The 26,334-nt window shown below is 34.0% G+C and overlaps 1 protein-coding gene across 8 annotated transcripts in view; it reads left to right on the top strand.

Annotated features, from left to right (window-relative positions):
• LOC149806207 (uncharacterized) overlaps window positions 1-26,115 on the top strand; it is a 145,140-nt gene extending 119,025 nt beyond the window's left edge. For 5 of the 8 annotated variants that reach the window (XM_089951142.1, XM_089951141.1, XM_089951140.1 and 2 more), the window contains 7 exons: window positions 5,789-5,853; window positions 6,182-6,422; window positions 7,426-7,524; window positions 8,771-8,998; window positions 12,172-12,288; window positions 21,044-21,151; window positions 21,632-26,115. In XM_089951142.1, coding sequence (XP_089807268.1) covers window positions 5,789-5,853; window positions 6,182-6,422; window positions 7,426-7,524; window positions 8,771-8,998; window positions 12,172-12,288; window positions 21,044-21,151; window positions 21,632-21,732 — 959 coding nt within the window. In that variant the 3' untranslated portion in view covers window positions 21,733-26,115. The remainder of the gene's footprint in view (window positions 1-5,788; window positions 5,854-6,181; window positions 6,423-7,425; window positions 7,525-8,770; window positions 8,999-12,171; window positions 12,289-21,043; window positions 21,152-21,631) is intronic. The other 3 variants (XM_089951146.1, XM_089951144.1, XM_089951147.1) reach the window with 3 other exon arrangements.
• Window positions 26,116-26,334: the final 219 nt, after the last annotated feature.

Below are 26,334 nucleotides of genomic sequence, written 5' to 3' on the forward strand. Positions count from 1 at the left end.
TATCTTTAACCCTGACAAAAAAATCTAAGTTTTATTAAGCAAGGATATTGAATTTATTATATGATGAATTCCACTATATACCTTCATTCACTTTGTGGTTATTTAAATATTTTAGGATCTGACATTAACGTGAAATCTTGTCCCAAAACTGTGACTTCAAAGAATACCCATTGACTATCAATATAAACATATAAACAGAAGATTTCTGATCTCTTTTAGAAATACATAGACACAGTAGCCGCTTATATTGCCAATCCTTTGTCAATCCTATGATCTGTGACAATGAACTGCGTATGTTTTCCGGTATCATATACTTCATATTACAAACTGATCAACAAAGAGACAGTGGAAACGGACGATATATAAATAAAATCCTTTGCTACTGGTCAAATAAATTGTTTATGTATATTTCATTTTGTAAGCATTTAAACTAATAATATTATTGTAAAAGCCGAGAGTGTAAACTTTGTCCTACCAGTTGGATATTGTTATGACATTGGAAACTTTGTCCTACCAGTTGAATGTTGTCATGACATTGGAAATTTTGTCCTACCAGTTGAATATTGTCATGACATTGGAAATTTTGTCCTACCAGTTGAATATTGTCATGACATTGGAAATTTTGTCCTAAAAGTTGAATGTTGTCATGACATTGGAAATTTTGTCCTACCAGTTGAATGTTGTCATGACATTGGAAATTTTGTCCTACCAGTTGAATGTTGTCATGCCATTCAGATACAGCTATCGATTTCTACTTTAGAACTTGATAAATGAAGCCGACATTTACTTTTGAATAATTAAAATGTGAATTTACTATCGCTGGATCAATTATAGAGTTTCGCCTTTGTTCGCTGTGTCTGTGATAGTCGCAATGGACAAAGCACAACTCTTTAATTCATGTATGGATTCATTTTTACAAAGTTTAATTAAATAATCTTTTACGACACAGACTAATATTTTAATACATGTATATATTATTATTAATTTGATGTTTTTTTGCACGGGCTAGATATTTAATGATCCATAGTACTGTAGGAATAATTCAATAGTTGTATCTCATATACGCGTAATTATCAAATCATATACGTACAACTTTAAACAACGTATCAGTCAGAAAGGTATTCAACAAATTTGAAAAGGATATGATGATGGAATGTAATCTATCTTTATAACAAGTTACTTTCATAATAAGAATAGATCTCTTATTTTAAAAGTTTCATATACAAATTTAGCTAATGCACATATTCTTCTACTAATAATAGAGGTTATCACTTGAATGAACTAGTGCATGAATGGCTTGTTCCAGAGGTACTTTTAATTAAGTTTCCGCGTATAGAATGTTTGCGGTACATTTCTTTTATTCTCTGATCTCTCCACTATTAAATATAAGTTACTATGCAAGTAATATTCTTGTAAGTGCGCTCCCAATACATGAATTTTTCGGAATTTATTCATTTTTTAATTCGGGATCAACGTCGAATCAATAATCCAATTGATAACCATCTTTTTTAAAAATTCAAAAGGGTACAACAAAAGGCCTGTTCTTTTTTAGTGCAACAAATGATAGGCCAGAGATTTTAATTTGTATGTAAATGAATCGGTTTAATTGTACACAGACTTTTGATGCTCAAGATAAAAAGGAAAAAAAATTGGTAACAATTATGAAAACTGCCTCTCAGTAATTATGGCATTGCTTAAATAAATTAAATGCGCATTTGGATTTCTTGTATACCCTGTGAACTACTTTGTACTAGCTTTTCATACTTTATACTAGTGTTTGGATACTTTATACTAGTGTTTGGATACTTTATACTAGTGTTTGAATACGTTATACTAGTGTTTGAATAGTTTGTACTAGTGTTTAGATACTTATACTAGTGTTTGGATACTTTATACTAGTGATACTTTATACTAGTGTTTGGATACTTTATACTAGTGTCTGAATACGTTATACTAGTGTTTGAATAGTTTGTGCTAGTCTTTAGATACTTATACTAGTGTTTGGATACTTTATACTAGTGATACTTGATACTAGTGTTTGGATACTTTATATTAATGTTTGGATACTGTAGAGACCAGAATAATACATTTGGAAATAATTCATTAGCTTAATAATAATAATAATAATAATATAATAATAACCAGCAACAGCAGTATCAGCAGCAAGGCCGGATACAGGAAAAAACGGAAAGGCAAAAGATAACAACGTACAAACGCACAAACGTAGTCACTTGTCACTTGAAATTTGACAATCATTTTATTCTTGCGCACGTTTATTGGGTATTATACACACTTTGAGTAAATAGACACCTAGACTTTGCTTTTGTACCCTTTCGAGGAAAATCAGGACCCTCTAGAAATATTTGGGGGGAAGAAAAACATCCACCCAAGACTTGAATGATCGTGTCCTGATCATTGTTAGCATAATCATCGACATGGTTTAGGTATATGATTAGTTAAGAGCAAGAAACGATGTATGTGTTAATCCTTAATTCCATTTGCGAATATGGACGTGTTGCTGTGGGATATATAACTGTCTGATTCAGCCGATTTTTCGCAACAGATATGTATGCATGAAACCGATTGCAAACCAACACACACACCCTTTATTGAAGCCTACTATTCTATGACACGCAGATAAGCCCGAAGTAACACACACACACACACACACACACACACACACACACACACACACACCTTTATTGAAGCCTACTATTGTATGACACGCATATAAGCCCGAAGTAACACACACACACACACACACACCTTTATTGAAGCCTACTATTCTATGACACGCAGATAAGCCCGAAGTAAAGAGATGTAGAAGAATTTATTCATTAACTTTTGGTTCTCACTTTAAAAATTTTTGTCCGTGGTAATAAAGAACTTTCTCTATCAGCTGCGAGATGTGAGGTTGTAATGACAAACTTATCAGTGGGGACACGTTGGTATCAGCTACAGACTCTTCACGCCTTGATGCTCCTGAAAGGGGCTATTCATCAAAGGTTTCCAACCGTGGGCTCTCAACAATACGGTTTGATAGAAGTATTGCTCTGGCTACATTTGTCATTGGCATGTTACTGGCTTGTAAGGTGTTGGGGCACAACATCCTATCAGTGACTTTAATTAATGATTCTATCAACGGGGTGGATCAATATTAACCCTCATTATCATATGTGAAAGCGCAGCAACAACCCCCCCCCCCCCCCCCCCCGCTTTCGGCATATTCATATGAACACATGGTAATAGCCCATTTGGTGAAGATTGTTTTCCTTCTAGTTGATGCAGAAACTGCAGTGATACCTTTCCTTGTTTCCTTTACTAACTGAGGCCTAAAAACAAGTCATAAAAAAACCTATTTCATTGAGTATTTATTCACGTAAATGACTGATACGTTGTTTCCCTGAACTTCTGGAAAAAAACTAACATATCTAGTTTTTGGCTTTGTAGGCTATTAAAACTCTGACAGTTAATTCAAACCTTCCAAGCAATAGGCTTAGTACTGAAAAATAACAAAGGTCTAAATCGCTTTTCAATGTAAATGCTTTCGTATTTTGTATAAATATGTAATAATGCAGTTAATATATAGCAGACATGGAAATTTTTGCATGAAAAATTTCTCCAGTTCAATAGGCCCAAATGCATATATCGTTATGGATCTCTTTTATTTATGTAGTACTGCTGAGTCCTTTTATTTATGTGATACACTTACAAGTCCTATTACTGTTCTTTTATTTATGTGGTACATACACAAATCGTACTACTAAGTTCTTTATGTATGTGGTACATTTACATGTCATGCTACTGAATCATTTTATTTATGTGGCACAAGTATAAGTCGTACAAATGAGTCCTTTTATGTATGTGGTACATATACAAGTCTTACAACTGAGTCCTTTTATTTATGTGGCACATATACAAGTCGTACAAATGAGTCCTTTTATGTATGTGGTACATATACAAGTCTTACAACTGAGTCCTTTTATTTATGTGGCACATATACAAGTCGTACAACTGAGTCCTTTTATTTATGTGGCACATATACAAGTCGTACAACTGAGTCCTTTTATTTATGTGGTTCATATACAAGTCATACAACTGAGTCCTTTTATTTATGTGGTGCATATCCAAGTCGTTCTACTAAGTCCTTTTACAACGTACAATACTTAGAACTTAATTCGTTATCAATTTTTTTTTATAAATTATCAGTTTGAAATAGGATACCTAATATAAACATTATAGGGTATTCACGGGTCCTTTCTTCTACAAAGCATGATACATTTTGTAGAAGGTTTTGCGACAAATAGGGGCTCTATAGAGCTTTCCGACGATTATTATGATTAGCTGACCAATTAAACGTAACTTGATCTACCATTCTGACAATATCAACGCTAGTTCTAATAACAAATGAACATTTCCATTATGTCTCAAATTTTGTGTATTATTTCTCTGGCAGTTGAATTAAAGAACTACATCATCAGCGCATAGTTTCAGTCAGTCTGACATAGCTCGAGCAGTCTGTATTTATTACAAGCCCTCCGAAGAAAAATGTCTTTTTCATTCCGTTTTTCAATGTTGAACCCTTTGAATAGACATCCGGCAAACTGGTGTAGATTTCTCGGCTGGCTAGATTACAGGATGTTTCAGCCGATTTTACATTGTCACGTGCCCTTGTTTGAACCGTAAGCACTGCGCAGCACGCGCTCCACCGGAAATCAGATGTAATTGGTTACTTGTATAACTCAATAAGGATGCTGGACAAGGCTGCAATTCGGTTGTCATACGCCATTGTTGGATTTATTTGATTAACTCAAATGGCTGCTGGAATTTCCGCCATACAACTTAGACCATTAAAGTTGTAAATATTTAGAGCATCCATGGAACTAGTAATAACAAACATTATTTTGCAAAAGGCTTAACCATCAAAATCAGAGTAACCACAAGCCATGAACGCTGAAAGCCATTGATGCGATGTCGTTGCATCTAACCGTCTTTGGTGGTTTGATGAAAACACTAAATCATTTGTGCACACTTTCTATTCATGTCACGATCTTCTGACGTCATTATGTGGTTATTGATGTCATTGTAGTCATTCGTCTAGTCAAAGTGAGCTTGTTGCGTTAATGCCTATCTTTTTACTAAGTAAAAATGATGCAATTCTTCAAAAGCAAACTTTTCTTTATGAGTGTTTCATAATTGATTACAATAATTTATTTTTAGAAGAGAACTTCACGAATATATGTCATTACTAACAAAAATATACGGTACACGATTTGGGACGACTTGTAAGCCACGTTTCTGGAACGCTGTAATCCAAATTTCTTGGACTATGACTAACTTACACGTCATTTATGCATTAGTAAACATTTTACGAGATTTCCAAAACTCCATTCTATCGTTGTATTTAAGGAAGAAATTCGCAGTTTCAAGATATGAATACAATATTAAAAAATAATTACGGAAACATTCGCAAAGATTCTGATGTACATAATAAACAACTCTAAATATTATTAATAGTAGAAAGTTCACCGAAATTCAGCCCTCGTCCACCTACATGACGGGGAACCACCAGGGTCCTTAAGTATTCGCTTCTCTTTAAATTTTGGCAGATAGATTAGTTTGTGTGCACGTCAGCATAAAAATGACTATTTTATAATGAGGCAATGGGGAATAAAGTACCTTGTCCAGTGACACATTATACACATTTTTGGATTTTCTGTACATTCCTAATTTTTTTAAGAAAATGAAGCTGTGTTCCAGACTTGAAAATAATGCGTTTCCGTTTCAGTTACGAATGGACACGATCCTGACATGAAGGCAGACGGAGTCAATGCCAACAACAACAACATGGAAGTAAGATGCTTTTATACATTAGTCAACTAAATTATACTAATTATGGACAAATAAGCAACAGGAGAGACCCATAAGTTATGTTTTAAAAGAAAAGCAATTCTTAACTAAAATAATATTTTCTAACAGGATTTGTTACCATGATCTCGCCTTCTGCATACCATAATGAAATCCATATTGACGAAATGAAAAGTTTAAGTTATCCGATGACAATACAAGTTTATGTTTTGATGGATGCATTTGAAATATCCCATGCATATCAATGTTTTATAGGACATATTAGCTACTTGAAGGACGTCATCAGTATCTTTTTGCGTTCTCTATCATCTAGCTCTGGTATGGCAGACCGGCAAAGACATCTCGAACAGAAAATGGTCTGACCGACCCATCCCAAACAGCGGTCATCATGAACAACGGTCAGATATACACGCATGCTGTACCTACCTATGCAAGCTTCGTCACCACTACAACAGCCACTGACATCAAACAGGAATATACCTCATCACCATCCCATATAAACAATGATAGTGCTGACGGCAACTCAGCATCAGGGAGTTACAGCCCCAATATAGGTAGGACTAATTATTGTGGTAATTAATTACATTTTCACTCCCAACCCTTTTCCCCAGTATCGTAAACGACTTGATATCATAATGCACGAGTTAGATTCCTTACAAGGAGGTCTTCATTATGTTGCAGTTTCCTTTTTAGAAATAGAATGCGCGAAAGTTGCGGGTTTTTTTTTTAAATTAAATTTCCTGGGGTGGGGTCGGGGCTTAATAACAATTTACAGGTAGTAAATCAGTTGTGTAGCATCAACATTGGAAACACCAATCGATGCTATATTTCTACAGGGATTCTTTTTTGTTAATCCAGCACAGCCGCAAGGAAAACGTGAACTGTTAAGACACTCGGGACCTGGGGATTTGAAGGTTGCTTGCACTTCATTTTTCCTTGGCTTCCATAAATTCTGAGATTAATTCAAATTAAGAATTGGGGAAAAGGAAAACCTTGTACTATTAAGAACATAACTTGTATTTTACTCGTATTAGAAACATATTTGTTGATGCCTTGCGTACGTGTTGCACACACATGTCCCCAGACAATAATGATCACATGAATGTGTTCTAAAAACTAATGTATTACGAACTACATTACGGTCAGCGTTCTCTTGCTTTCATGTGCTATTTTGTCGTCTGAATGTTCTGTTTACATATCCAATGGCTGCACGTTCGGTCTTGTTACGAAAATATTAATATTTTTTATCTTTATAGTGCGTGTGTATGTTTATGTTATTTGTTTGTGTGCTTGTAATATTTGTTTGATCTTTTCGTTTTTCTCAGTATCATGTTCATAGAAACGTAAGCTATGCAGTAAAACATCCTCGTCTATTTGTGGTGATATTTAACATCTGAAAATTGCCATAATTTAATTTTACCTGCATCCCGCGAATTTTTTCCAAGTTGCCATTTCAATTTAAGAGGATTGTTTCACTGTGTATTAAGCATGACACTCATTGTATGTCATTTATTATGTACCCAATTTTTGCATGGACTTCGTTTGTGTTTCTTTGAGGCCCGACTTTGGCTCCTCTAAATCCGGTTCCCGTGGACGTGAAATCAGAAGATGCCAGACATCAAGGAAGACAGGAATCTCAAAACACTGAATATGAAGGTAGATGCCATATTAAACTTCTGTTCTGAGACCAAAAAGAAAAGAACAAACAAATAATACAACTGAATATGAGAAACACAGGCATATATATATATATATATATATATATATATATATATATATATAAAGCAAGAAAATTCGTCTGTGTTGTACCTTCCAGTATCGTCTTGTGTAAACAGAATGTGTGATCAAAAAGGCAAAAAGTATAAGCAAAGACATTCTTATACTAGTTGTAAAAAAATACAGCAATTACCGTGAAGATTTTATAATTTGTATATGCTCATGCTGTATGTACATAAATGTAGAAAATTATACAGTAATGTCAGTGAAAATCTTTGCATCCATTGTCTGAAATCTATTAGACTTGTGTGCTCGAATAAGCAAGAAAAGATCGGTTTGTATTTTGCTTTTAATGCTGAACATCTGTCATGTTGTCCATCAACGCCCCTCTATCAAGACGTATCTTTCCCGCAAAAATGTTTCTGCGGAACCTTTTCTGGCTAGATTTCTCTGGTATTGCCATCAAAACAAGGTGCGGATGTCGTAAAATCGCCGTACTGCTATGTAAGATGGCTGATAAATATGCCTCTTAGTCGAGATAGCCTCGGATAAAATTGGTGTCTATCATTTTCAATCGGGAGTTGGACATAATTTATTTCGAATAAATATCTACCTCAGATGAGAAAGATCTTTTCTCTGCAATTGTCATTATCGTAGTACGACACTGTCACAAATTAGAAGGTGAAATTGAGTACCTCAGATGAATATCTTATTTATGATTCTCACTATTACGAAAATATATTACGTTTCTTTCTCGTTATTACTAGAAGTTTTGTCTGAAAAACGTGTTTTTGTTCTGTTCAGCACACATGGTATTTCAATCTGTTTTGATAATTTCTACTATCAAATTCCATTCTTGTCGTGTTGCTTATACTTACGGAGATATATAATTCACGTTGAACCTTACATTTATTTGGATGCCAACTCACCGCATACGCCAGAGGAGCGGAGAAAAAAACGCGAATATAATATAATATAATATAATATAATATAAGATAAGATAATATAATATAATATAATAGGACAGGTAATGCACGTGTAAACTGTTACGGACACAGAGAACATAACCAACTCGTGCATGTATTTTATTTTTATTTCATTTTTATATATTTATATATTTAACTTAACCTGCACGTGAACCTGTTGCGATTGTTGTGAGACGGCTTGTGTTGTTTCCCATTTTCAGCAACTACAAACAATTCCAACAATAGTACAAATACCAACTACAATAGCAACAACAATACCAACAATAATAATAGGAATCCCTCCCCTTCGTCCAAGCCCGGAACCCCCTCTAATGTCAACACAAGCAGAAATCTGACGGAGCTGACACCCGTGCAGCCCGTGCAAGCGACACCCCTAAGTCAGACTCAGACGTTTACTCCTTTGCCTTCGTTCCCCGCCCAGTTCTCAAGTAAGACTTCGTGTTTAGTAAGCCGTTTTCTTTTCACTTCATCAAGTTTTGGACATCTTTTTTGATAGCACAACACGTTTTCTTTTCGAGCACTTTCATGTTCCCCTTACTAACTGCATCTCGCACGTCATATTTATTGTCACCTTCGTCTACATGTTTTCGGTATACCTAAGCACTATTCTCTTGCCTACTGATAGATAGTCAGGAAGCTTAACTACAGCCAGAGGAATGTTGAAAAAATTAACTAAATCGCACTCGAAATATTAACTTCGCAGACTGATTGATATTATTCGCTGACTGTTTCTTCAGACATTTTTAAATAAAAAGTAAAATAATTAAATATACCTCATTACAATCTTGGTGTTTATGTGCTTAAACAATCTCCTGTTCACCAGACTTGAAAACGAAGGTGTCGGTTATTTTTTCGAGGCCTTTTCTTCTCGTTTTCAGGTGATGGTATTTCTTTTCTTTTAAAATTCCGTATACAACTCATTCAGATTTGCATGCTATGTGTACTTTTTGAGCATGTGCATGTGTCAGAGCATATTGGTATCATGAAAGGATTCGTTAAATAAGCATGGCTATTCCTTTCCTTCCCGTTTCTTTTTGTCATCTGTTCTAACAATGTAATATCTCCAGGTAGCAATTCTAGTTCATTTTTGTATATGCAGGGCACAAGTCTATCATCTTGTTCTTTGTATCAGGAAAAATTATTTATTTCCAGTTTATTTTTAATTAACTTTGGTGAATCTTATCTTTGTTTTTTTTTCAACAAACGTCGCTTCTTAATTGTACAGACTTTTCTGTCTCAGCAACAACAAAAAAAAACAAGTACAATCAGTGTTACAGCATTAATAGAATATAAATCTTTGCAGGAGACACGGAGTGAACTAGAATATGTTCACCTTAATATTAAATAAGTTAATTTAAAAGAATAAGTCATTTTTGCTCTCTCTACGGAAATATGATCTCATGCATCAAATACAACGTCAAAAATATGTTCATCAAAAAGAGTACAGAAATGCACTTTTATAATTGACAATATTTTTAACGTTTCAACTGCTTACACAAACAATAGAAAAAGCTAACCCGAAGCTCTCCACCTCAAGCTAAGGACTTCAATAGCATTCTGCTGATGAAGTCCTTAGCGTAAGGTCGAAAGCTTTAGGTTAACTTTCGCAATTGTTTCTGCATTTAGTTGAAAAGTTAAAAACACTGTCAGATATGAATATTGCTACACAATTAAGTTTTCACCAAAGTAAATGCAAGTTTAATTTAGATTAACTCTTTTTCTCATTCTTTCTAGTTTCAAAGGCCCTGTCAGCTTCGTGCACATTTATTTTTTGCATTAGGTATGAAAACTCTAGATTATCAACTGATAAACTACTCACCTTTTTACCCTACATTGTGTTTAAATTGTTTTATAACGCCGCTCCGACGTAAAAATATGAGCTAAACAGAGACAGGACACCCAACCCAGTATGTCAAAGCACAAAAGACATCTATTTAAATGTTTACAATAAATACCATCAGTGATTCACGAATTTACACAAAGGCAACGCCGTTTTCATCCGTAACACAAGTAACCGTTCGTGCACGTAACAAAATCCTATAAATTTGTTATATTGGTATTACTCCAAAGACCACACAAGGTTACAGTAAAATGAAGTACACAACGGGACAATTTTGATCATTACTGGGCTTTGTTTAGAAATGGTAGTCACACTATTAAAGCAAAATTGGGGATTATTGTGCAGTTTCCTGTCTCAGACTTTGAAGACCTTTGGAAAAGCTTTACCACATTTCCTCGTTTCTTGTCCGTTTCCTCTCTTGAGTCGTGTGCAGAAGCACTTAATGAATATTTGACAACTCACTTCTAGGTTGACGGATTGTAGATTTCCTTGTGGAAAAGACGCGTGAACACTTGATTTGAGCGCAAAGGATGTTGGTTTAATTGAATTAGAAGTGGTAATCAATCGTGTCAGTTGAGATAAGAAGTTAGTCCTTCACATTCAATATTTTTCCAGTTAGTATAATAAATTTCCCTAAAATCTCAGAGTTATATCGCTAGACACGATCTTTGATGATTGATGCATTTAGGAAATGAAACAGACATCAAAACAGATCTTTATTGGACCCTATTGTACATGTATTTATTGTAAATTTCATATTGATGCACACTTTGGTATTGAATAATACACGCTGTTACGATTGATCACGTGTGCTGAAGGCGTGACTTGGTCACAGGGAGACATTACATAGCTGTCCCACAATGTAAAACTTTGCTCAACATCTCGGAACAAACCAGAAATCAACATTTTCTAAAATCAGGAAATAGAAGTTACAAAGCATAGTGAGGCCAAAATATTATTTTCAGTTGAGAAACAAGGTAAACATATATACATATTAATTTATTTCCAAAGTTTACGCCTAACTGCGTCCAAACTACCGTTCACCCTATGACATTTTATGCGAAATCAATCTTTGCTTTTTCATATACTTGCTGCAAATGCTTTTAGCCCATACATAACAGTCATTCTCCTTTCATCCGTTCATTCTATTTCACGAGACTGTCTACCTTCATTCCATAATTTATTACATTTTCCATTATTCACTCCTTAATGTAAAATACCCATATCTTGACATTATTGTAAATATTTTTGGGCATAATTAAAGTTTAAGTTTTCCATAACGAATATTTAGTTAACAGTGTATGTGTCGGCATATTACATTCATGTAAATATTTACAAAGTTGTTTCTTATGCAACATAAAACAAACTGTGGACAAAAACAAGCCATGACAGTCTATTAGAAACAAATGTACAAGTTCGTCTTTAAGTATTTGTAGGTTAATTCTTTTCTTTTATCCTAACGATGTGGAGTATTCTATTAAAAGTTTATTATCATTACTAATAATTTTAACTATCAGAAAGTCTTTATTTAACATAAGTTAAAGGGCAATGTTTGTTTTTTTTTTAAATTGATGCAGGGCACTTGGTAAATGATCACAATCTTGGACCAAAAATTGTTACAATATTTTTGAAACTTTCTTTTCATTGTTGTGATTTTTGCCAAATTTACAAACAAAACCGCCACTATGATCATGATCTATTTATTATTATTATTATTATTATTATTATTATTATTATTATTATTATTTCTTTTCTTTGAAGGCCACGCCAGTACTACGTACGCCTCGACATATCCAAGCCAAGCTGCCGTCGGGTCCATCTCCTCTCCCATCGTCTTGCCTCAAGTTACATCTGCATACAATATTAGCACAATGCCTTGTGAGTAGATTATTATTATTATTATTATTATTATTATTATTATTATTATTATGTTCTTTTTATTGTTGCTATTGATCAGTGTGTATGGTGCTGAACGCTTTACTGTTTGCTTTGTCACCATTGGTATGTTTTGTATACCTTACAAAACTTGGTAATATTTGATTTGCTTATGGGATCACGTCATCTTCATTTGCATATGACCAATTGGTTAAGTAAGTAGATTCTAGTTTTTTGCAGAAATCGATGATGGCAACATTGATATGTACTTGAAATCAAATCTCTCCCATGTTCATCCATTGAATCAACACAAGACATACTTATTTACATACGTATGCACACGTATGCACACTTGTTTCAACATGAGTATATGATACAGCATAAGTATATGACACGTGCAAATGTCTGACTTTTGAAAATATACCAGAATATATTTGTTCAAGCGTATACATATAATAAAAACTTTCATCAATATGTAAGTAGTATTTAAAAGGATTAGCATCTTAAGAATGTTATAAATCAAATATGGCAGAATCATTAAGGAATAATCAATGAAGCAGAGATGAGAGGGGGCAGAAAGAGAACAAAACAATAATAAAAATAAATAGAATCCGGTAGTTTTATGTACTTAAAAGTAGCATTTGCCATATTACTATGTTCAGTTAGTACTCATTAGATATAATGTCCCAAATTTCTAACTTCGGCAGATTTCGTGGAATTTAGTAAATTTCATATATTGATTGTATCACATAATTTAATTTCAGATGTCAGTTTTCTTTCAGAGCAAATTAGATTAATTTGTTGTTATTACAAGATATTTTATTCAGAATGTAGTAATTTGTACCCATGGGTTTTGTCCAGTCTGTTTATAATAAGTCTGAAGTAGCCATTGCGATTAATAATAAGTTCAAGAACAAGTTTGTTTAAACAGGAAAAATGCCGAATAATATAAACATTTGGACTGGTTAATGTTTTGCTACATCCGAATTTTTTAACATTCAAGTAAGATATTATCTGGTTTTAGTACAGCACGTATACAGTGAATACCTCAGGCTGGCCACTTTCTATCATTTATCAACTAGCGTTCTGGAACACTTGCACTGCATTGAGAAGCCATGTTTGGCCTTACAATTAAATCTGCCGTCTAAACAAGGAAAATTAACGACTCGTTTAAAATTAGGATTCCTTTGGTAGTTGCATTCTGTGGGTTCTTCCAATGATATTTTATTCTGCATCAGTACGTTTGATGATCAAACTCAGAAATTAGATCTGGTCATTATTCATGTAATGACTGTAAAATCCACTACATGACAACCAAACTGGAACTGATTGCCTTAAAAAGATGCTTCTTGGTTGTCCCTGAATACGCAGGCAGACACGCAAACTCCTTCAGTTGACTGCCTTTCACGTGCATGTGTAGCTTTATGACGGAGTTAATCCCACATCACCAGATTAGTGGTGAGATTTAATATTATCCTATTACATAAAAAAAAACTGAATTAGAGAGTTCTTTAATTTTGCCAGTGATTGCTTATATCTATATTGACTATTCAGTTCTGAGTTTTGTTACCAGGATTTTAGGTGATATCATCTTTCAACACTGAATTTTTTGTTTACAAGTATTTAAGATGGTATCATCTTTAACTCATCAGAAGAATTGAAAGACACTATGCGGTATTCATTGACTACTATGATAAAGAATTTTCAGATTTGTGGCATGTGTTTTCGGAGTTTGTTTTTATTTTTTCGTTGATGTCGAACACTGGCAGTCATTTTGTCCAGAATGTTTCGAAAACATCATGCGTATTATGAGACCTATTATCACGCATCCGGTTGTGTCAGCGTCGGTAGAGGCGTCAACAGTGTTCAAGTTTTTGAAAGAAAAAAACTGGTGGTTATAGTGGGTTCGAGTTCTTGTTAACTTAATTAAGTTACCCAGCAATAATGGGATGGGATAATATCACTTTTTATAATTAAAGTTTGGATGTCATGAATTGTATAAATAATAGTTGATCTATTAGCAGTCTTTAGTATATCATACTTAAGCAGTGCGTAACATAATTCAGGAGTGATTTATTCTGTAAATGTGTGCACTCTATATATGTGATACTTATATAATACATTCGCATAATCTGAAGTTTAAAGTAAATAAAACAAATGGCTTCGAAAACGGTTCCTTTTTCAAACAGTAGAGAGAAATATGCTTCCTTCAATCCAGCTTTAATGTACATATCTTTCATGTATATCGTTGCAGTACTTTACAGAAACATCATACATTGTATTCGCCGTAAATGTCCTCCAAGACAAGAAATAGCTCTAATAGCACAATATTCAGATCACCGCGGCTATTTCTACGATTGAATGGACCGAATAATTGACAGAGAAGTTGCGAATGAAAAAATAGTTCGATGTAATCGCAACTCCTCGGTTAATCCTTGTTTCGTAAATGGCCGAAGTGTCCAAATGGCAGGCATCAAGTTACAGTATGTACCGTATCACTGACTTCAAAAACTTTGATGAAGTAATTGCTGGCATTCATTCAAGCAGAAACAACTTGCTTATTGGTTCATTCGAAAAGGTCATTCACTCTGTTTGCATCCCGTTAGGCTTTTGACTTTGATAGTGAACACAATATTTCCAGAGTGCCATTTTTGTTTTAGGAATAAATATATATTATAAATAACATGCTAACAAAGCTACCAAGAAGAGGGATCTAGCAGAGTCTCGTCCACGTGTTTCAATTAAGTACAATCTTACATTGCTTCTTCACCATCGAATAACTGATCAAATTTGGAAATATTGTTGAAAGTGCAAATTAGTTTAGTGACTTATTTCAGTCGAAAAATTAAACATTTTAGTGTATATATATATATATATATATATATATATATATATATATATATATATATATATATATATATATATATATATATATTAGAAAGTGCTGGGAATAATTTGCGTTATTTAGATTTGTTGGGTGATAGTGACGAGAACAATGGCAAAATGTAATGCCAGCAAGTGTAAGATTGCCCACTGACAGACGCTATTATATTACAAGTCATGTGTTCCTTATTGCGTTTGCTATCTCGCGACGTTATATTTTTATATTTTATATCTAAAACTACTTTGATTTAAACGTGATATTAGTTCTTCGAAAATATTTTTTAAAATTGCGATTTTTATGTTTTTAAAATTAATAAACATTTCCTAGGTTTACCGACGGAGAGATCTGCCAGTCCTTTATTGGCGGGCCTCGAGTTTGTCATGGTAATTATCAAATAAAGCCATAACGACTTTATTGTTGAACATTAGTGGGACAAGTTTCAAATCTGACTGTCATTTACGTGTAGAAGCTATCGACTGTCTGTATGTAGCCCGGTCCATATCAGTTAATATGGTGCTGTCAGCACACGCGAGCCTGTTAACATTTGACACGTTTCTCTAACAATTCATCAGCTAAATCAGTGTTGAGGTTGCCATAGAATGAAAAGCTCTCGGAACGGCGAGAGATCGGCATAACAGGCCCTTCATCCTCCGTAATCTGCTTGATGGACGCAAGAATAACAGCGTACATCTAATGGAATCTCGCGTCGATTTGTTTAGGCCGTCTAATTGCAGGCGCGAGTTAATAAAATTACTTAGTAATTTTTAGAAATGTGGACAATCGTATTAGTGTCACATGTATGCGTCTCGAAGGGGAAATCTAAAAATTATATCGATATGGCTGAAATACAATTTTCTGAAAGCATCCCTTAAACGATAATAACCTGAATAGCTATTTTGTGCTTCTCTGCTTCCGAATAACCGCTCCGGTATTAGTGTTGAACCAGCTGCTGATTCAAAATATCCCCTACGGTAGACAATAATATATGTGAGAAAATGGAGTCCAATAACAAGCTTTGCAACTAAGTCTGCTGATAAAATGTAGGAAAGAAAAATATGAAATTTCTTGCCAATTGTGTCCTAAGTGCTGAATTCAATATTTCACGAAAACACCAAAAGCCATCTATTGATCGTCATTTCATTTTTCATGTTAATGCCTTTGCCATCGTTTGAGTATACAGTTGCAACCACAAGACAGCATTACATTCCTATAAGGAGACAAATAAGACGTTCACAAAGCCCATAAAAAGGGAACTGATGATTGGGTTTGCTGAAAAGGTTTTGCTTTCACAACATTCGTCGGGGCGGAAGCATTTAATGGCAGCCGAGATTGCATTATTTGCAGTACTTTCACTGATCAATGACTCATTTGTCGTTCTGAATGAATCAAAAATAACATGCTGGAAATTAGGTTGAGTCAAGTTGAACTGTTTACCATTAATGGGCTTTGCTGCATGAAAAAGTACGAAAATGTGCTGAGCATTGGAGAATAAAGCTAAGATAGTTGTCGTTCTCAATATAATGGCATTAAGTAAGTTTTCATGGGTAATTAAAAAGCTATTGCTACATTTACAGCATGCAAATTTGGGTGTGTGGTTGTCTTGTGTAATTTCTCTTCTATTGTCTGTAGAGTAGGGTTCCAATGCCTGGGTTCCATCTCATCTATAAATTTGTTTCGTTATTGATAATACACCTATGGTCATAATTTTTGAAATCTGTTCCGCATTTCGCATTACTGAACCCTAATAGAATCTCTTTAAATACTTGACACTTTAAAAAAAAATCCCTGGCTTGGTGGTTTTCATACTTATAGAAAATATAAATAGGTAAGTATATATCATAAAATCATCAAACACAAAGAATGATTTATCGAATGATATGCCCGTTACAAATTAAACATAAACCCAACTTCATGTACAAATTAATTAAACCTTGCAATTCTAATAGACCTCATACACCTGTTCATACAACTATACGTCTAATCTTACAGTAAGCGGAATCACGTGATTTTGAGCCGAGTTCGTATTTGAGACAAGATAATACTGTTTATTATATTGTTCATTTTGTTTATGCGTTTGAAATTATAAGAAGCAGTTTCCATGATTGAAATCTTGCCGAGTGAATTTTCTTGGTTCTGCACTGCTTCAAGGCAGACTTGTATGCTTGTACTCTCTATCACACAAGTTTGTGTCTTTTTTAAACACTATCCATTTTATTCGCATTGGAGTAAGATGGGTTTCCTCAGCTTCCTCTAGGTCTTGATTTATACCAGATCTATTGCAACTGTATTGTCTTTCGCCTTGATAAGCTTGCATAAGAAAACTTATCTGGCAAGCGCCTGTATCGTCGACGTCACTTTTTGTGTGAAAGATTCATTGTCGTGTTGATAAGACAACTGGTTTTTCGTTTGAAGTGAAGTCGATTCCGAGTGATGAATGGGACGTAAACTACATTTGAGGGACTGTAGCTGATGACATAGGCAAGATAATATCTGACGAAGAAATATCAACGATATGTTGTTATTCAGGATGACGATTTAACATATGGTTTTTATAATTTATCCCCGCATTCTACCAATTTTACGCAATGTTTCCACAATTTTACTACCCCTTCTTTACATTTAATCAAGAATTTAAAGCTTTGTTTTGGTTTATCGTATGTACGTATGTATTCATGTATGTACGTCGAATGTATTAATACATGTGTATGGAATCGTTCGGTTTTATTCCTTGTTTATATTAATATACTCTTGCTGGCCTCCCTTGTGTGATGTACACTGATTCTTCTATAATCAATATATATCCGATTCCATTTGAAATAGTGTTTCATTATGGTAAATTCAATCAGCGGATAAAAAGCGAGTGATAACTTGCCAATGTAGAATTGAGTCGATAATATGCCGGAATGGCTTGTTTATTGCTATCACAAGACAAACATGGATGAGGCAAAACAAATTGCTAAATTAATATTCACCATATTAATCAAGCAATGTGCCAGTGATAATGTTTGTCGATCGAAAGCAAGTAGAAGTGACAATAACTCGGTTATGATAATAGCGAACCAAAGATAAAAACAAGTTTTCAGTCAATATGCTAAGCAAACAAAACACAAATAAACAGTGTGTTGTCAATTTTTCATTACAATCAGAGCTGTCGGAAAAGGGGCGAGAGAATCAGATATCGCACGTTAGACTCGTGCAAGCTCTGGCGGGTTTCAGATGGTGAAAGTGATCACTCTAATCTGCTCCACTTCAATTTATCATAACAGTTAAGGCCGCTAACAAACAATTCCGGGGGGAGTGATTTCATGCTTTGGGCATGTTGACTTACAAATAGTTTTATCAAGTAATTGTTAGCTTTATAATCATTTTGCAGCAAGTATCTTTCTAATAATAAATGCGAGTTGAGCTTTCCGGTGTCAAGGCAAATTTCATCATGTAAATAGCTCAAACGGTAGAAGTCTGAAGATATGACACAAACTTGAGCTTGAAAGATACAGCAGGTAATATTTGAATTGATGAGACAAAATAAGACAAAAGACGTAGTATGCCAGACAAGAGTGACAAAGTAAAATTCAGAATTATAGTATACTTCACCAAGGAATTAACTTTTTCATGATTCTTTTCGACTTAGAAAATATATTTGTTGTGTATTTTGATGATCTCTCTATTAAAGTATAGGCACAAGACTCACTTCATTTGTGTAGTGTACCCATCGGATCCTTCTTGCATTGTATGCGCGGTATTTTAGTTAATAAACAATAATAAGTGTTAATTAAATGACTTGATAATTCCCGAGTCTTTCTCTTGGTTAGATTTCATCGAAGTACGGGTCAGACACAGTATTTAAACCATAATCCTAAAGTGCATATAGTTTAGGAAATGTGTTTATACAATAAAATAACTCTTGCATATCCAGTGAGCATACGTTTCTGCTTTGTCATCTGTCCAAGGAGAAGGTGCCCACTGTTTAATTTTCTATCAATCAAACTAGCTCCTAAGGTCATTTGACCTGGAATAGCTAACTGAATGGCTGTCACTGATACCCCTTCATGAAAAGTGAAAGGAATTCTCCATTTAAGTAAAACTTAGGTTAAAAAGATACATTATCAGAACAGAAGCATTTAATTACAATATTGCCTTTGTTTCTTCGCTGCTAGTGGTGCTATCCTTTGTATTCCTTAAAATTCACTTATCATTCAAGTAAAATATGTCCTAGGCATGGTTTCGTATTCTGGATGGGTGCCAATGACATTGTCTTGCCACATAGTTGTTCGTAAAACGGACATGATATTGTATACCATAGGACCCTTATCGGTTTGTATTAGAACAATAATGAAAGAAATAAAGCAGTTTTGTCACGTAGTCATTCTTTTCATCTAAAAATATGGAAACATAATAGAAGATCTGCCATTCTGACAACCTCTAGAGGTACCGCTTTTAAACAATTATCTATCTGCGATAATTGTTACAGAAAACAATAGCAGTACATGTCGTGAAAAACTATGTTGTACTTATGTCTTATGATGTACTATATTCTGAGTAATAAATTCTCTATTTGGACTGGCAGGGTTTGATATAACACAACCGTCTATTATTCGTTTGATTAAACGTTATAACTGTGATTCATACTTTCAGAATCGCTCCTTTCTACTGTTTTCATTTTGCGTCCTAAATTTGAGTTTAGCATAAAACTGTAGAAAAATATTCGATTTTGTGCATATCCGAAGAGAATTTGCTTAGACGCGAATGACATGGGTTAAAATCTCATGTAGTTCAACTTGACTTGTAATGTAATGTAGGTTTAACTTTTAATAGAAACCAGACACGTTTATAAATGTATATCACAGCTGTCAATCAGATGACATTACAATCTGTGGGCTCTTGTATCTCTGTTTTAGGCCCTATTCGCCCTCCTGCATATCGTAAGAGACGATTAACACGGAGACAGCCTGTTTGTTGTCATGTGCGTCCTGTAATAATGTTCCGACCAAAGTATTTACTTTCTAAGAGAGTGCGGATTATATAGAAAATATGAGACATGTATTTGAAGGAATTAACGCTTTTTTGCCTTATTTCCCTTTTTTTATAGAGGTTTTGCAGATCGTTACCTTCTATCTTTTGGCTTCATCATACAAGCTTACTTTATGTTTATTGATGTTTATCTTCAACATTTTTGGTGCCTTGCAGTCGTTTGGTTCTAAATGACCAGGGTTGTGCTGATTTGCCGTTCAACAACACACACACACGCACACGGACGCACGCACCCACCCTCCCCCTCACTCCCCCACCCACATACATACATACATACATACATACATACATACATACATACATACATACATACATGAAATCATGACAGTTAGCCCCACCCCCACACTAATTAATAGAATCTTGACATTAGTTATTGTGCTAACAACTTTATGAGAACAATGCATTTTAAGAAATGATCCAACAACATTGAATTCAAACCTCGAAACTGCCAAGAGGGGTAAAACAACGTTTCAAAACAATGACAGTATATCGAGTGGAAGTACCTCCATCTCATCCATACTGTTTGTAGTGCTGTATCCTCGTTGTATCGTAGCATCTTGGGACTGTTATCGGGCAGGTTTTCTGTTTCTTTGATAGCACAGATTTAACACTGTTCCTAGTTCTTGATTGAAATAGCAAAATTGTGTTACTGAGACTTCCATTGTATTCAAATATGGTCTGTATTCGGCTATGACTATCTACATAAACTGTACTTACCAGAACAAGGGATGACGTATACTGAGAATCTATAATACGCATTCCTCCTGACAAAAAGAAATAAAACACTGAAGAAAAACTACAATTTTTCAGTCCATATATATATTCTCCAATTTACCTTAATAGGTTCAACAGGAGATTACTACACCTCTCAGATTCCATACAGCCAGTACAACAACCCATATTCCGATTCATCATGGACAGCGGTTAGATATGGCGCAGGTGGAATTATAAGTAAGTATCCCAAATCCAAAAAGAATATATATATATATATATATATATATATATATATATATATATATATATATATATATATATATATATATATATATAAACAAGATATATTGTAAAACAAAGGCAAAATGACAAAATAATTCAAAGTTTCCAATTAAGTAACATAATAAAGTAAATAAAAGATTGAAAGCAACATGTTAACAGAGCTTATAATAAATGTCAATAATAGCGAACCCCATTAGTAGATATAATGCACAGAATCATGTATATGTATGAACCTACTGGACCGTTGTAAAAATTGGGAATGGTCAAATACACATTTAAGTAATAGACGATAATTTGAACACACACACACACGCACATATATAAACAGACAGAATTTAATATTAAAACTGGTATATAAGGATATATCAAGAGTTTTAATGTCTTAGCAAATTTATGTTATTCTCTATATAAGATGTATGCTATTTTTCTTTACAGACACACCATACTATTATTCCCATGGTGTTCCCGGACGCACGGATCCTAATAATAGCCAACCAACAAATGCCGCCACTGCTGCTAGCCCCTCTAAATCATAAGGAACAATATTAAAAGGCTTAGATAAAACCGAGAATGGTCAAAGACACATTTAAGGAATGGACTACAATTCGAAAACTTCAGTCGCTTTCTAATCGCTGTTTTCATGAGCTTTAGGAAGGTAGAAATTCCATGTTCTGTTCCATTTCTTGTTCTGAAACATGACGGAAATAAGAACACATCATCATGAATGTTTTCTCACAAAGTGTTCAAGCATTCTCATTTTGCATACTGAGACTGTAACTTTCCAGAGGTCGATCGGGTCACGGGTTGTATGTATCACTTGAAACAGGGTCAGGATCGGAATGCTGGAACCTCAGAACCCAACTGTATACCTAAGAGATTCATTCCGAGTCATCACTCATAATTTACATACAGGGTCATTATAACAGTGCAAAAGGACTGGGCCGCATTTGCAACAAAATGAGGAGTGTACAGTTTTGTATATTGGAGATATGTGGTAGCAGAATTAACTGTAAAGCGAAATGTCGTGATGCCGACTTTAGAAACTGACCTAATGTGGGATGACTGCTGATTTGTATGGAATTTTGTGATAGCTCACGTACCCCATATTTGAGGGATACACAAAAGTGAATCTCAGTGAAAAAAACATAACATCGCTGTATCATTTTTTTAGCTGACTGAATGTCAGTGTGTGCTTGGTTTTACGTTATTTTTTTACAGTTTTCATTCCCAAATTTACACAATTTATCGTGTACATATTTCATTCTTATGACATTATCTTGTAAAATTTTATCATATCAGAGATACAAATTATGATTAAATTATGCTTACTATGAACAAATGAAATGTTTAAAAAATATGTTTATAGTGTAGGTCGTAATAGTTGATAAAGGTGTATATATATATATATATATATATATATATATATATATATATATATATATATATATATATATATAAAATTAACTTGGATAAAGAACCAAATACTCGAATATCATTCAGTTTTAATTTTGTGAAAATAGGTCTTTCTTTACCCCCAAAAAGCAAAAGTATGACAGTAACTTGAACCAAAGCAATTATAATGTTACTCAAAACCAAACAGATTTTAAACATTTTGTACGGCCCATATAATTATTATGGTGTCCTATTACCTGTATCAGTGCATATGCACCACGAGTGCTTTTAAAAAGTGAACAGCGTTCCATTTATCGATTCGGAAAATTATGCGATGGCCACAACTCAGTTAAGACTCTGGTTGATACATATTTACGCTCAAAGATAGCTGTTGTGATTTGGTAATATTCTACAACCAGATGGGGTTTCATGCCAGATGGGATTTGTGTCATAACTAATGTTAATTTTACATACAAGCGACTGAGCATGAAATGAAAGAATGGCTTCCTTTCAAAATAAGAGCTGTATTGACTGACATCTTTGACCATGAACGATTCATTCATTTTAATCTTGATTATCCGAAGAAATGGGAAACATCTTACAATCCCTTGCATTACCGTCAACTTGCAGATCACTGAAGTGTTTCTTAAGGTTTATCAATCATCATAACACCTATTAACATGTACGCTAATTGAGCCACATCGGACGGATATGTCCCGTTAAGGAAACCAAAAGGACAGGGAGTTGATAGTATACATATATTTATGGGACTTATCAATCATATCAAAGTCAATAGCATTTGTTATCTCTGTTCGATTATTGGAATAGTTAAGATATTTTCACACCAAAATTAAAACTAAAATCAGAAACTGAATTAATTGATATGGAGATAAGCGATTTTTATATAATACCAATATGTTTATTCGAGTGTAATCGAATGTGAATGGATTATTCAGACTTTTAAATAAAATTGTCTAGTGGGGGCAATTAATGAAAGAAAGAAGGCTTTCGTAAGTTAAAACTTAATCCATTTCTTTGTGCTAGAAAGTTTGTTCTCTAGAATATTAGGGTGTGTATGTATATACAGCATGTTGGAGAATAAAAGCTTTGTGAGTTTGTGTGTGAATTTGAATTTGTTAAGTATGGTTTTGGATCTTTTACTTTGTGGTGTGTCCCGATTGTTCAGTTTGCTCACTTACACTTTAATAATCTTTAGGATGTGTGTTTTTTTTATTGCTTTAGTATTACACCATATTGCATAATAATACGTTGAGAATCTCATCTTTCATTTTATCATGCTATTTCTATCTGCGCATTTATGACATGAACATCGACACTAGTGAAATAAACTAGATAAAATCACTTGTGTGCAATAAAGTTCGGTTTTACTTCTTTACTTACAGACATTGCTATTTAGCGGATATCTCTGCCTACCTAAAATGGTTTGTTGAGAAGGTGTGCAATTTTTTGATACCGTATATGTTCTTCAGGAAACAAAATTTTATTTTAGTACATAAATGTCTAAATCATCCCAATGGACTTTGTCATTATCATAGAACGTTAAAATATTTGCTCAGTTATTACTGTTTAAAATTTTTGTCAGTTGATGTTTATACATTACCTGCATATTTAGAAATTAAGAAATTTCATTGTTTTGTGAAAATTTTGATATTCCATTCAAAACAGATTTGTCAAAGTGAGTCGTGAGTCTTTTTAAATAGTCAGCATCATTTATCTGCTGCAAGAATAACTTAAAATTTCTATGTATCATTTCTTGACACCTCAGTGGGGTTGTTTTCACACTTTGATAAACCTATATACCGAGTTATGTGCACATAAAATAAGAGGCTACAAAATAAAAATATAATAATAATAAATAATGCACATTTTTTCACGATTTTAAAAATACATGCAATATTTGAGCTAGTTAGCGTCTTATTAGCAGGTCATAACAGTGGCATTATAGTAATGACATGTGCCAATTTTGTGTTGACGAATAAAAATATAATGTCTACTTTTGGTGTCTTTTATCAGAACTATTTCGTGCACAGAAGTATCTCTCCATTCAGATCATTTTGAAACTTTTAAATTCTTTAGTTATTATGATAAGTGATTGTTGTGTATAAAGTACAACAGAGCAAGATATGTAGATTTTATTTTGTCCAAGGTTTTGTGTAACTTGGAGACCATGCTTTTGATGGAAATTTAAAAAAAATTTATTTCCATTCGTAAATTTGCCGTGATTATATTGGCAAAAGCTGTTCCAGGATTTTTTACAAATTTGAATCAAAATGCACAAAATTTATGATGCTTGGAATGGGGTTACTTTTTAATTTGAAATTAAAGGAAGTGTAAATTTCAATCTATCAGTTTGCTGCTTTCAGACTTGCATAAAGCCATTTTAATTAATTCATGTATAATTTCATGTTAATCTTGCCATCTCATATTTCCATTTTGCTCAAGAATGTGTTCCCTTGTTCGTTTTAGAACACGACGAGGCCACTGTTAGATACATTTACCTCGTTGAAACTCGTGAAGAGCATAATTTTCCAAACAGTACTTTAGTGTAGCATTGAAGTTCTCTTTCATAACACACAACGTGCCACACCAGTACACAAATGTAACGAACAAGTTTGTTTTCGTTTGGCACTTTGCGGTACAGCAACACAAGTAGGTTATTTAGTACTAGGGCAGTTGGAGCAATGTGCCTATCCCAAGGACACACCATGGTAGCTGGCCCAGGCTGGTCCGATGGTAGGAATCGAACCCACGCCCTTTCGGTCGTGAGTCCGACACGCAGACCACTAAACCACTGCAGCTCCAACAAGCAAATTGGTTTAAAAGGTTTAGCCGCCAATGTGTATCGATTAATACGTACCAGTTCTCAACGATTAAATTGGTCTAAATATTTTTAGTATATCATAAAAAGTATGTCCCTGTTATTAGATTCAGATTTTAGGTACAAATAACAGCTTCAGATTTGTTACACAAGGATAAAAGTATATTGTGGAGGTATACACCCTTCAGTATTGTACTGATTGTAGCATTTATGAAGCTGAATGTACTCAGAAGTAGGGCTATAAATGGAAGGTTGACTTGGTTCAGCTGTGGATAGTGATATATGAATATTATGTAGTGGAATTTAGTTATAATAATACATCCAAGTTTGATGTAGCAATTGAAAAATTAAAGTTAATAATTGTTTATAGGGAATATGTTTGCCCCATAGTGTTGGAGTTGTGTACTTGTTTACAGAGATATTTCATCCACGAGTACATATTTTGTTTTAGAAAACACTGTACAGAAGGTTCTGTCAATCTGTTGTACTATTTATCTGTCAATTTTATGTATAAAAATATCATGGGGTACGATCTACTCTTAACTGAAAGCTCGAAGAGATTACTCGTTAAGTAAATTAAGAAAGAGTGTAGACAATATTCTTCATCAAAATATTCTGACATGTATATCATCTATATCGTATGTCTGAATATTGTTTTACAATAAACTTTTGTTACATTGACATGAAACGTGTTGTTTTTAATTGTCCCGGGTATGCGTTTTCTACACAGGTGTTATACTTCAAGGCATTTTCTATACAGGTGCTATAATTCAAGGCATTTTCTACACAGGTGCTATAATTCAATGCATTCTCGTACAGTCCCATGTTAGTCATTCCGTAGATGGAAAATCACTTATAGTTTTAGAGCACGAGGTCCCTTGCAAACATGATATATTACAAAATGAAA

The sequence above is a fragment of the Sinohyriopsis cumingii genome, chromosome 2, assembly GCF_028554795.1.
Source record: "Sinohyriopsis cumingii isolate HCF-2022 chromosome 2, ASM2855479v2, whole genome shotgun sequence".
In the NCBI taxonomy this organism is placed as follows: domain Eukaryota; kingdom Metazoa; phylum Mollusca; class Bivalvia; order Unionida; family Unionidae; genus Sinohyriopsis; species Sinohyriopsis cumingii.